The 14,097-nt window shown below is 37.0% G+C and overlaps 1 protein-coding gene across 1 annotated transcript in view; it reads left to right on the top strand.

Moving 5' to 3' along the window:
- The window catches only part of CENPJ (centromere protein J), a 54,676-nt gene that overhangs the window by 3,012 nt on the left and 37,567 nt on the right, over positions 1-14,097 (top strand). Inside the window, exons 3-8 of the mRNA XM_008692104.2 lie at positions 2,210-2,509; positions 4,397-4,508; positions 5,381-5,483; positions 5,612-7,235; positions 9,923-10,055; positions 13,838-14,003. Of these exons, the coding sequence (XP_008690326.2) occupies positions 2,210-2,509; positions 4,397-4,508; positions 5,381-5,483; positions 5,612-7,235; positions 9,923-10,055; positions 13,838-14,003 (2,438 nt within the window). The remainder of the gene's footprint in view (positions 1-2,209; positions 2,510-4,396; positions 4,509-5,380; positions 5,484-5,611; positions 7,236-9,922; positions 10,056-13,837; positions 14,004-14,097) is intronic.

The raw sequence follows: 14,097 nt of genomic DNA, 5'->3' as shown, positions 1-14,097 counted from the left end.
ACACCGGGATCACGCCCTGAGCTGAAGGCAGACGTTTAACCGCTGTGCCATTGAGGTGCCCCTATCTTAGCATTTTGAATGGCTCTTTTATCATGCTCATATGATCTGGTGAAATTGTGCATTGGTTATTTGGAAAATAGTGGTTCACGGAGTTATGTGGGTTTTTAAAATACTGACATTTCAATTTGTAATATCAAAAAATTATATCCATTAATACCACTACAGATTTCATCATAAAAGTCCTGAAGTATTATGAAGCTGTCAGGCTCATAGTGGTAGACATGTTTAGTAAGTTTTCATTTTTACTTGAAATTTCGAATTTTACCATTCTTAGCGAGTACTGTCAGTTATTTTTCTTGAAGTGACTGGTTTGCTTGTTTCATTTTTGAGAAAATACCTGCCAAGTACCAAGTTTAAATCATGATAGTTTGTCATTTATTCTTTCAAGTAAAAATGATGTTCTTTGAGAGAAGTGGCTAGTTGAGCTTACAACTCAAAAAATGATGCAGCCATGTCTTGGTTTGCAGCAGAAGTGATTTATGCATGCTTTCTGTTTTGTTGAATAGAATGTTCAAAAGACATGTACTCAACAGTTAAAATCAATTAAAAATAATGTTTGCAACTTTATCTAGGACATTCTTAAGTAAAACTGGTTTCTTCTTCTTTTTTTTTTTAAACTGCAAGTGCTTGGTGGTGACTCATACAGTGACTGCTAGCATAGTTGAGGGCTGCTGTCCTGCTTTTGAGTGAAGGCATCAGGAGTTTCCATTTGCTCTTGCTCCATCAGTGCATGTGTTGGCAAAGTGAAAAAGGCAAATACTGTCTTAATATTTTATGAAAATAGATTTGACCTGGTGGATGCCCTGAAAGAATCTTAAGAGACCTTCAGGGGTTTACAGACCACACTTTGAGAACTGCTACTTTGGGCTATTGGACTTTTATCAAAGACATCTTCAGTGTAAAGTGGGATGATTATTAGTAAAAAATATTGGGATGGGGAGAGTATTGTTATAAAGGAAAGGAGGTCGAACCTGATAATCAGTGGGGGACCTACCTGATTTCCAGTTTTATTTGTGGGTTGGAGGTGAGGCAGATGGGTATGAGAGGTAGGTGGCATGGCTCTTTTATGTTTTATTAAACACTTCCCATTGGGTCTCTTCTTCTTTTTTTTTTTTTTAAGAGTTTTAAAAAAAGATTTATTTATTTATTTGAGAGAGAACGCGTGTGCGTGTGAGAAGTAGGGGCAGGTGGGGAGGGCAGAGGGAGAGAATCTTCAAGCAGACTCCACACTGAGCACAGAGCCTGATGCAGGATTTGGTCCCAGGACCCATGAGATCATGACCTGAGCTGAAACTAAGAGTTGGACGCTCAACTGACTGAGCCACCCAGGTGCCCCTAAAGATTTTTATTTTTAAGTAATATCTACAACCAGTTTGGGGCTTGAACTCACAACCCTGAGACCAAGAATCATATGCTCTACTGACCGAGACAGCCAGGTGCCCCTTTACTTCTAAATTTAGTTAAGACATTCTGGGAGAAGAGAAGGATAGTAGGAGGATTTCAAGGCGATGGTACAGCAGCTAGGATGGAGTATTTGCCATCTACCCTCCAAGAATTATAAATTAGAGATATGTAGGAGGGGAATCTCTGTGTTTATTTCCAAAGCAGAGACTCAAGAAAACAGTGAAAAGATAATCAGGAAATTTAGAAACTACAGAAAAGTACAAAACAAAAGTCACCCATAATTCTACCACCCGAAGATACCAAAATGTTGACAGTAACCTAGAGGAAAGGTGCTTTTATAGGCCGTGACACAGGGCAGTTATTTGTCATTAGAGAACTATGCAATCATTTGCAGCCATCTGCATTGGTGCTCTCTCTGCTTGTCACGGGGCTGCAGAGTCGATAATTCCAGCGGTGCTTCTCACAGATGAAACATGAGTGGTGTCTTCCAGACTCAGGCAGTGCTGCAGCTCTCCCAGGTATAGACTGTCTGCACATGAATTATAGGAGAAGTATACCCGTAATTAAAATTATGCAAGAGTCATTTTTAGACTTTTAAAATTTCATGATTTTGTTACAAGAGTTTCCTAATATGGAAGAAAAAATACTTTTATCACTTTGGAGAAAACCTGGTGGGTGGGGATCACTAACAAAAGAGAAAATGTTCTAGAAAGTCATTAGTTTTGTTGATTTTGTAAATTGCCAGGTTTAACCCTACCGCCTGATGATCAGAGGCAGAAGTACAGATCTCCGGGAAATCCAACCACCGCAGAGAAAACCACACCCTTCTTACCATCGTGTATCTACCAGAATCAAACCCAGGAAAAAACGCACACTTCCGGCATTTTATCTAATGAACAAAACAACTTCTGTAGAACTACTCATCCAGATTTTGTCTTAACTTCAAAAAATGGTGCTTCTCTCAATTTGTTTTGTGAGGCACAACATCAAGACGCACTTTTGAAAAAAAATGATTTAAAGGAAGAAAACCATAACCATTCTTTAGGTGAGTTACTTACGTTTTTCTCTTCTGTACATAATTAGTAGTGTTACCAAGCTGTGCTAAGATAGGAATAGTCCTTTCTGCATTTTTTTCTTGTCCCCTGTGGCTTTAATTACGAGCCCCTACATGTTGCACAGCCACTGAGCTTGGATTGGATGTAGAGCTGGACATAGAATTTGTGACTTTCTGAGACCAATTGCAGTACTCGTGCTGACTTCAAACCTCCCATGGTAGCATGGGGTCTTCAAAGAGGGAGGCAGTGAGTTCTGTGTATACCATTTTTCTTTGAGAGAGAAATAGTTTGAGATTGATTTAAAACGTGCATGGTGGTGGTGGTGGGGAAACATGATAGAGAATGTGAAATGTGAGAAATAGGTTGGTGATGGCACTTATTATTCAAAAAAGAAATCCCCTCCAACTCCAGACATTCCGTTTGTCCTCACTGCATCTCTGTATTCCCAGCACCCAGCACGTTCCTGCCAGAGAACTGGCAGTGTCTGATGGTCTAAACTCATGGAACTCTCATGGCATTTTCTTCTTGTCTTTTTTTCTTAACTCCTGTTTCTGTGCCCTACTCCCGCCTCCATTTTTATTTTTTTTTACATTTTGTAACCATAGAATATTGTATGATTGTGTTCTTTGCCCTCTCAACACGGAAAATGCTTATGGTACATTCCATAGTCTTTGTAACCATAATTTTAATGGTTGTCATCATTATGCTAGTCATCAAATAATATATCAGTATTTAATGTTCTTTGCAGTAGGGCTGACTTGTTTCTAATATTTTTCATTTAAATTTAATTTTCAATTTTAATGGTGTTTTCGTGAATATGTTCTTTGGGCTAAGTTATAAAAAAACACATAATATGACAGAAGGTGTCTTCACTTACTACTTAGGATTGGGCACCTTTGTGCATAATATTTTATTTCTGATTTAGAATAATTCCTTAGTATGGAAAGGTCTAATGCCTTTAAACATTTTTTTAAATAGCATACTCTCTTAACCTTTTATTTTGGAAAATTTCAAACATCCACAAAACTTGAAAGTCCGCTGCAATGATTAGCAGTAGATCTCAACTCAACAGTTAATATTTTGCCATGTTTACTGTATATTTGTATGTGTTTATGTATGTTTATACCTATATCTGTATCTCTGTCCATATTTCTATGTAATTTGCTCAGTCATTCCATTGCAGGTAATATGCAGGCATTATGTTACATCATTTTAAATATTTCAGCATGCATCAAGTAAAAAATTAGGACATTCTTCTGTATAGTCCCAGTACCAGTCAAATATTCAAATCCATTTTAGAATTCTTGCTATTGTCCCAAAATGTTTTTTAAAGGTGTCTTTTTTTAAAAAAAAAAACACAAAAAAACAGGATCCAGTCAAGTTCATCTATTACATTTGGTTGTTATAGCCCTTTAGTCATTTTTAATTTAAAAAAGTCAACACTTTTTTTCATAACATTAACCTTTTGAAGAATGTCATGTTTTTATTAGGGTTTTATAGTTTATTTCTGTCATATTAAAGAAATCCTTGAGGGCTCTAAAATCTTTGGCATACATTACTTATTTTTTTTAAGATTTATTTATTTCAGAGAGAGAGCACGCATGCAAAGAGGGGGTGGAAGGGGCAGAGAGAGGAGAGAAGCAGACTCCCGGTTGAGTACAGAGCCCATTGCGGGGCTCGATCCCACAACCCCAAGACCATGACCTGAGCTGAAATCAAGAGTTGGACACCCAACTCACTAAGCTTCCCAGGTGCCCCTGGCATACGTTACTTTTGATAAATATTTTTTTAGCATAGTTAGTAACTTGTAAAATTCTCAAGTTTTAAGACTTTATTCTTTATTTTTTGAAACTAAGTTTTCCTGATTTTTATTCTAGGAGAAGGTATTTTACCATGTTGGGAGAAAGTGACTGAACCAATTGAGGAAGGGAATGATGTGAACATAAAAAAAATTGGTGATTCTTCAGAAGTGGCTAATATTGAAGAAAGGTATCATCTATGTTGAAAGGAATAAGAAGAGTGACCGTTTAATGTAAAAGCCAGCTATTAAGATAGAGCACTTTCTTTTTTTTTTTTTTGAAAGACCCAGGGTTTTCTTGCTTTTGCTTGAATATGCTTTTAAGTATAATGTTAAAGATACAACTTATCACATATTGTCAGCAATAGACAGCTGTTAGGGAGATACATCAAATCAAGTAGCTTTGACATCGTTTTGGAAGAACTGAGCAGTTTTTTAACCAAAGGGGGAAAAAAATCTGGATAAAATTAATCTTCTCTCAGATAGTTAAGTAGGTCCCATTTGGGCAAAGACAGAAACAAATTACTATTGAGTCTCACCTATAAATTATAATTGGGTAAGTCTGGTGTCACCTACAAATTATAATTGGGTAAGTCTGGTTACAGAATTTAAAAATATTATGACAAAGAAAATATCAATACTGAAGTTTATGATTTTCTTAAATATTTGAAATATTTTTGTATATGTTATGGATGGGCAAATGACTTCTGATTATTGCTCTATTTACATTGTCAAGGCTCTTTCTTAAAGATGCATATTTGATGAAATTTTCAAAATATATTTTAAAGTGATACAATGAATATGATATTTCGAAAGTTAATCTACAGGCAATAAATGGACTTCAGAAAGGTTTTTTCTCAAATCATGTGTAGAGTGTTGCACATTTCTGTATTTTGGGAGATGGGGTGGGATTATAGCTTTCATTGGATTCTCAAAGGGGCTCCCTGACTTTGAGAAAGGGTAGTTCTTAGTGTAGTTAGGGGTGTCTATATCAGGCACACTAAGTGTCAAATGTTTACCACATCGTGATTTGCATGTTAAGTAACTTTATTTTTATGATTAGACCTATTAAAGCTGCTATCAGAGAAAGGAAACAGACATTTGAAGACTACTTAGAAGAACAAATTCGGCTGGAAGAACAAGAACTGAAACGAAAACAGATAAGGGTAGGCATTTCCACTATTTTGATTAAATTCACTAAGGCTTTAGAGATTTGTTTATAATTTGCTTTAAAAATAACTTTGAAATGACTTGGATGTACCAACATTAATTCAAATATTATTCTCTATTTTAGGAAGCAGAAGGATCGTTCCTAATCAAAGCAAAACCAAAACAACCATTTTTGAAACGAGGAGAAGGTTTAGCTAGATTTACTAATGCTAAATCTAAGTCTCAGAAAGGGAGAGAAAGTAAACTAGTGACTGATCAGAGCATTTCAGAGGACCAACCTGTGTTTAAAATGGATAGACAACAATTCCAGCGGAAAACTGCTCTTATAAGTAAAGAACTGTGTACAGAGAACCCTCCTGTTAAAAGGAACAATAAAGGTAGGGCCAAGAGTGGTTTTGTCACACTCAACCAGAAGCCAAAACTGCTTAAGAGTAGTAACAGAAAAAGTCTTCCTCCATCAGGATTGAAAATACCTGGAGGGAAGAAATGTGATGGGCAATTTAGAGACCAGATCAAATTAGAAAAAAAAGTTGAGTCTAATAATAGAGAAAATGTACCCGAGTGTGCAAAACCTTGTGATACTGGTTGTAAAGTCTGGAATAAGACACAGGGTAAAGATAAACTTCCTCTTTCGGCAGGACTGGTCAGCTGCATGTCTTCTAATAGCCCAAAAAATGAGGCCCTGAAAAAGTCAGAATCTTCTCTTGACCTTTCTCTTCAGAAAAAATTAGAGCATTGGGAACGAGAAAAGGAAAAGGAAAATTTGGAGTTAGATGAATTTTTGTTTTTGGAACAAGCTGCTGATGAAATATCATTTTCCAGTAATTCCTCATTTGTACTGAAGATCTTAGAGAGGGACCAGCAGATCTGCAAAGGTCACCGGCTGTCTTCCACCCCTGTCAAATCTGTGCAGCCAGAGATGGTGACGCTGGATCCTGTTATTCAGTGTAGCCACAACGAGGCTCCAGACTGTACTGAACCTGAACATGAGGGTGAGGGTGGGGTTGCACCTAACCAACCTGATTCAGTCTCCTCACCTGAACGATATGGGGAACAGTCATGCAAAGTCAGTAGGAAAGCGTTCCAAATGAGCACTTCTGAAAATCAGGCTCGGTGGAATGTAAGTGATGATGAAGGTGTCACAGACAGTGACAGTGGCACTGACTCTGAGGAGCAACTTGATATTACCCTAAAACCATCAACTGAGGATAAAGAGAAGGGTTTCAGCAGCAGAGAAGACAGTCCACAAGTCTGTGACGGTAAGGGGCCTTTTAGGGACACTGGGACTCAAGAAGAAGATAAAAGGAGAGATGTTGATTTAGATCTGTCTGATAAAGATTACAGTAGCGATGAGTCTGTCATAGAAAGCTTGAAAAACAAAGTTTCTGAGTCCTCAAGACCCTTATCTGTAAGTATGAATAAAATTGACTTTGATGATGAAAGAACTTGGACTGACCTTGAAGAGAATTCATTTAAACATGATGCTGTTCTTGGGAATGAGGCCATTTATGGGACTCCTCAAACAGCCTACCCTAAGAGTGAAATCTGTGTATCAGACAAAACAATAAAGAGGAAGGTTGCACCGGTCAAGAAGGGAGAAGTCTTGAGGAAACCCAGTAGGAGCAGAAGTCCTCCTCCTACATCGGATCTCATGATGAAATTCTTCCCTGCTTTGAAACTGAAACCAAAATCAGATTCACACTTGGGAAATGAACCCATGTTAAACCCAAGTCAAGACCAACCACTTGGTAAGTCAGCATTATAAAATAGGTATCAGAATGTTATAAATTTCGCATTTACCTTATTAGTCTGCTGTCAGAATGCTTAAAATCCTAACCTTTCTAGTTGCTCAGTAGAAGTCTAATTAGGTGATTTGTTAAAATTTGATTTATTTTGTGGGCCTAAGTAATAGCCACTAGTATAAAAGATTTGGATGCATTGTGATTTCATGTTTTTCAAATTTAAGCCTATGCCTTATTCTCAAGGCTTTAAAATTAATTTGTTATACAGTGAGATAAGACTTTTGTAACCAGAGAGTACCCAATATATGGTTTGTGTCACTGTGAGGTGAACCTTTGTGTGCACTTTTTAAAATGACTGTGTTTTTACTTAATTTTTTTACTACCTCATACCCTAACTTGCTAAATAGGACCAAGAAGAAATACAGTAAAATTGAAGTTTCCTTTCTTCCCTGGAGCTGCGCTCCTAGTTCCCTTTCCTAGAAGAACCTACGTTCCCATTTCATTTGTATATTCTAAAAAGATTCTGTGCATGTGAAAGTATATGGGTGAGTGGGTAATCTTCATACACAAACAAAACTGTGGTTTATTTTATTTATTTTATTATTATTTTTTAATAATAATATTTTTTATGTTAGTCACCATACAGTACATCCCTGGTTCTTGATGTAAAGTTCCATGATTCATTAGTTGCGTATAACACCCAGTGCACCATGCAATAAGTACCCTCCTTACTACCCATCACCAGCCTATTCCATCCCCCACCCTCCTCCCTTCTGAAGCTCTCAGTTTGTTTCCCAGAAAAACATGGTTTTTTGTATACCATTCTTCACCTTTTTTTTTTTTTAAGATTTTATTCATTTTATTTATTTGAGAGAGAGCACATATGAGCATGTGGGGGGTGGAGGGAGGGCAGAGGGAGAGGGAGAAGCAGACTCCCTGCTGAGCACAGAGCCTTCTACCCGTGCTCAATCCCAGGACTTTGGGATCATGACCTGAGCCGAAGGCAGATGCTTAACCCACTGAGCCCCCCGGGTACCCCCTTCAACTTGTTCCTAATAAACTTTGGAGATTGTTCTTTTCCACATACACATCTGCAAAAAAAGTATAGAATGAAAAATGCTTATAACTAACCTATCCAAAGGTATGTGTGATATCATTTTGGGCTATTTCCTTCCTGTCATTTTTCCTACGTATTTTTAAAATATGGTACAGTTATTTGTTAAAACTTATATTTTTGACCAAGTGTATAATACACATTGGCCATATCTTTAAAAATCTTTGTGTATTCTTTAAAAAAGATTTTATGTATTTATTTGAGAGAGAGAGAGAGAGCACACCAGCAGAGGGAGAGGCAGAAGCCGAGTGAGAAGCGGGCTCCCTGCTGAGCAGGGAGCCAGAAGCGGGACTCCATCCCAGGACCTTGGGATCATAACCTAAGCCAGAGGCAGACGCTTAAAAACTGAGCCACCCAGGTGCCCCCTTTGTGAATTTTAAAAATGGTTGCAAGACATTGTATGAACGCAACATTATTCTAGTCAGTAGTTTCCTTAATGTTGGATACTTAAATTATTTTTTACTATTAGAAGTAACACTGCAATGTGTATTTTTGTGCAAAAATCAGTTTTTCAAAAGGGTAATGGGAGGACAGAAACATTGGCTATTTTACTCTTTTAAATAGTAAATTTGTTATGGAAAAAGTCTTAATTTATATTTCTGCAACTAGTGGGGGTAAACTTTGATTTTGGTGTTGATTAGTGCTTTAGATGTCTTGTGAATTACTTATTCATGTTCTTAAGTTATATATGTGTATATTCATTAATTTTTAAAAGATTCGCTTATTTTTAAAGATTTATTTATTTTAGAGAAAGCCCATGTGAGCATGTGCGGGGTGGGGTAGGGGCAGAGGGAGAGGGAGAATCTTGAGCAGACTCCTTGTTGAGTGGGGGGCCTGATGTGGGGCTTGATCCCAGGACCCCGAGATCATGACTTGAGCAGAAATCAGGAGTCAGACACTCAACCAACTGAGCTACCCAGGTGCCCCTATTTATTTGAGAGAAAGGGAACATGTGAGCGGGGGACGCCGGGGGGTATAGAGGGGAGAGGGAGAGAAGCAGATTCCTCACTGAGCATGGAGCCCAACACATAGGCTGTCATGAACCTGAGATCATGACCTGAGCCAAAACCAAGAGTCAGTTGTTCAACCAACTGAGCCACCCAGGCATCCCTATATGTACATATTTAAATTGAAGTATAATTGACATATAACATCCTATTAGTTTCAGGTGTACATCATAGTGATTCGATATTTTTATTCATTACAAAATGATCCCATGATAAGTCTAGTTACCATCTGTTACCCTACAAAGATCTTTCAATAATGGCTGTTACCAAAGAGACAAAAAATAAACGTATTAGTTTTTTAAAAAATTATTTGAATTTCTTTTTATATGTAATGTTAATTCATTGTCAGATTGATACTCTTGGGGTTGAGTAATGTCTTTCTTAAATTTAGATTGGTTTCATCTGGAAAGTTAGGCCAATATAATTTTTGTTGTTATTAGAAGCATCGTTTCTCATGCATTTTAATAGTACCAATGTTTACAATATTTTTGGCTCTAAATGTTAATAGCTAGCAATTGTTTTTGCTGCTGAAGGCCTTTTGTGAAGTTCAGTGTATATGGCCTATTTTATAGGTGACAGTGCTCGATCTCAAGTTTTGAGAGAGAAAGTTATTGAATTGGAAACAGAAATAGAAAAATTTAAAGCTGAGAACACATCTTTAGCTAAACTTCGCATTGAACGGGAAAGTGCCTTGGAAAAACTTAGGTAAGTTTGCATCTATAAGTTGGGAAAAAATATAGTGATTCAGTTTTATCTTCAAGATAATATATAAAATATTTGAAATAATTTTTGTCAGTCCAACAAGATGAAAAGGAAGTGAAATCTTTTTTTTTTTTTGAAATCTTAACCACATAAAAATTTTTTAATTAAAATGACCCATTGTAGTCAGACATCTGTTAAAAGGGGAATTCTCTTAGTAAGGAGATCATAAGTTTGAAAAGGATTTTGGAGTTGTGAATTCAAGTGCTACCTTGGCCAGGGCATTAATTTTCTAGGGCTACAGTATCAAAGTACAGTTGATCCTGAACAATGTGGGGTTTAGGGGCTCCATCCACCTGTACAGCAAAAAATCCACATATAATTTTTGACTCCCTAAAATCTTAACTACTAATAGTGTACTGTTGCCTGGAAGTCTTACTGATAACAGTTGATTAACACATGGTTTGTTACATGTGTTATATACATATTCTTATAATAAAGTAAGGTAGAGAAAAGAAAATGTTAAAAAAAGTCATAAGGAAGAGAAAATACACTTACAATACTGTACTGTAAAAATTTGTGTATAAGTGGATCTATGCAGTTCAAACGCATGTTGTTCAGGATCAACTGTACACACAAACTAAGTGGCTTAAAACAACAGGAATTTACTTTGTCATGGTTGTGGAGGCTAGAAGTCTGAAGTCAAGGCATCAACAGAGCCATGCTTTCTATCCTATCTTCTAGTGGTTGCTGTCAATCCTTGGCATTTCTTGGTGTGCAAACATCTGTTCAGGTCTCTTCATTCTTTTGGATATATGCCCAGGGGTGGAATTGCTGGATTCTGTACTTAATTGCTGGCAATTCTATACTTAATTTTTTGAGGAGTCACCATACTGAGTGGCTGCACCAGTTTACATCACATGAATTGATTTGATAATTTGAGCCAGCCTTCTGTTCCAGGAATGAATCCCACTAGGTCATGGTGTAAATCCTTTTAATGTGCTATTGGATTTGGTTTGCTAGTATTTATTGAAGATTTTTACATATGTGTTCATCAGGGATTGTCCTATAGTTTTCTCGTGGTGTCATTGTCTGGCTTTGGTGTCCAAGTGACTACCCTCATGAAATGAGTTTGGAAGTATTCCTTCTCTTGGAAGAGTTTAGGCAAGATGGGTATTAATTATTTTTTGAATGTTTGCTGGAATTTACCTGTGAAGCCATCTGGTTCTGAACTATTCTTTCTTGGGAAGCTTTTGTTTTTTTTTTTTTTTTTTTTTTTTTTTAATTAATAATGATTTTTTATTATATTATGTTAGTCACCATACAGTACATCCCCGGTTTTCGATGTAAGGCTTGATGATTCATTAGTTGTGTATAACACCCAGTGCACCATGCAATATGTGCCCTCCTTACTACCCATCACCGGTCTATCCCATTCCCCCACCCCCCTCCCCTCTGTAGCCCTCAGTTTGTTTCTCATAGTCCATAGTCTCTCATGTTTCATTCCCTCTTGGGAAGCTTTTGATTAGTGATTCAATTTCCTTTTTATTGGTCTAGATTCAGTTTTGGTAGGTTGTATATTTCTAGGAATTTATCTGTTTCTTCTAGATTATCCAGTTTTGGGGATATAATTGCTCATAATATGATCCTTTTCATTTCTGGGGTTTCTATTGTAATGTGTCCTCTTTCCTTTATGATTTTATTTGAGTTTTCTCTCTTTCTTAGATCTAGTAGGGGTTTGTTGATTTTGTGTGTTTTTTCCTTCTGAGACTTCCATATGAGTGTATTGGTTCTTTTGTAGTGTCCCATAGATCTCATGGCTTTCTTCACTCTTGTTCATTCTTTTTCTTTTTCTTTTTTTCCTCTGACTAACCTCAAATTAACTGTCTTTGAGTTCACAGGTTCTTTCTTCTGCTTGGCTAAATCTGTTGTTGAAGCTCTCTATTGTATTTTTTCACTTCATTCATTGTATTCTTTAGCTCTAGAATTTCTGGTTTTTAAGTTTTATTTATTTATTTTTAAGTAATCTCTACACCCCACATGGGACTCAAATTCATGAAAGCTGAGATTAAGAGTCACATGCTCCACGGACTGAGCCAGCCAGGTTCCCCCCCCACCTTTTTTTTAAGTTTTATTTAATTAGTTTTAAGTAATTGTTTGTGTTTTTTAAAATGATTTCTGTCTCTTTGTTGAACTGTTTTCTTTCATATCTTATTTTCCTGATTTTGTTGAGTTGTTTATCTGTGTTCTCTTGTGGTTTGCTGAGCTGCTTTATTTATTTATTTATTTATTTTTAAGATTTTATTTATTTATTTGACAGAGATAGAGACAGTCGGCGAGAGAGGGAACACAAGCAGGGGGAGTGGGAGAGGAAGAAGCAGACTCATAGTGGAGGAGTTACATGATAAAGCCAGAGTCTATACCTAGGGCCCAGATTATGACACATTCACTCCTGGGCCTGGGCCTCATGAAAAACATGCAAATATATGGTGATGCAAAGCTGGCAGGGATTCCCCATCCACCTTACCCCTTTCTTCCTACCGATCATCCTAGTTCTTATGTTCCATAGATGAGAGAAATCATATGATAATTGTCTTTCTCTGCTTGACTTATTTCACTTAGCATTATCTCCTCCAGTGCCGTCCATGTTGCAGCAAATGTTGAGAATTCATTGATTCTGATAGCTGAGTAATATTCCAGTGTATATATGGACCACAACTTCTTAATCCAGTCATCTGTTGAAAGGCATCTCGGCTCCTTCCATGATTTAGCTATTGTGGACAATGCTGTTATGAACATTGGGGTGCATATGGCCCTTCTCTTCACTACGTCTGTATCTTTGGGGTAAACACCCAGTAGTGCAATGGCCACGTCATAGGGTAGCTCAATTTTTAACTTTTTAAGGGACCTCCACACTGTTTTACAGAGTGGCTGTACCAACTTGCATTCCCACTAACAATGTAGGAGGGATCCCCTTTCTCCACATCCTCTCCAGCAATTGTTGTTTCTTGCCTTGTCAATTTTTGCCATTCTAACTGGCGTAAGGTGGTATCTTAGTGTGGTTTTGATTTGAATTTCCCTGATGGCTAATGATTTTGAACATTTTTTCATGTGTCTGTTAGCCATTTGTATGTCTTCATTGGAAAAGTGTCTTTCATATCTTCTGCCCATTTTTGATTTATTTGTTTTTTGACACTTTTTCCTACTTTTCTGTCTCATGCTCCTTGTTTTATCCATCCAGGCCTCCTGGTTGATCTCTGACTGCATCAGGCATATTCCTACCTCAGGGCTTTTGCATGTGGTGTTCCCCCTTTCTGAGCTGTTTTGTCCAGATATCTTTATGGCTGTTCTCTAAGTTCCTTCCGATTTTACTTAAAATATTATCTCAGCAAAATACCCCATCCATAATTTCAGTCGTCTTGATAGTTCCCACCCTCATTTCTTGCATTATTTTTTTGCCTTCTAACGTGCTATATATATTTTTTGTCTTGTTATTGTCTGTCTCTTCCATTAGAATTAGAAGTTCCAGGGGAGTAAGGATGTTTGTTTTTTTCACGTGGTTTCTCCAGTATCGAGGGTAGTGCTTGATTCATAGTAGGTGCTCAATGAATATTTGTTGGAAGAATGCTTTATGGAGTTAACTGACAGTTATTTCAGTACTGTGGGTTGAAGATGGATTCAGCAAGACAAGCAGCTCCTCCATTCCAGGCTGTCACTGATGTTCCATTTTGTACCACATGTGGATTAAGATTCTCCCTTTAAATGATAACATGGTTTGGTCATTTTAGGAAAGAAATTACAGACTTTGAACAACAGAAAGCAAAAGAATTGGCTCGAATAGAAGAGTTGAAAAAGGAGGAAATGAGGAAGCTACAAAAGGAACGCAAAGTTTTTGAAAAGTATACTACAGTTGTGAGAACTTTTCCGGATAAAAAAGAACGTGAAGAAATACAGGTATGCCAGTTCTTTGTGTTATACTTATGTAAGTTAGTAAGGATGACAATTTTATAAGAATCTCAAGAGTTATATGATATGTCAAAGAGAAAAA

The sequence above is a fragment of the Ursus maritimus genome, unplaced genomic scaffold (genome assembly GCF_017311325.1).
Source record: "Ursus maritimus isolate PB19 unplaced genomic scaffold, ASM1731132v1 scaffold_10, whole genome shotgun sequence".
Classification (NCBI taxonomy): Eukaryota; Metazoa; Chordata; class Mammalia; order Carnivora; family Ursidae; genus Ursus; species Ursus maritimus.
Note: the sequence above shows the minus strand (reverse complement) of the source record. Positions and strands in the feature narration are given on the sequence as shown.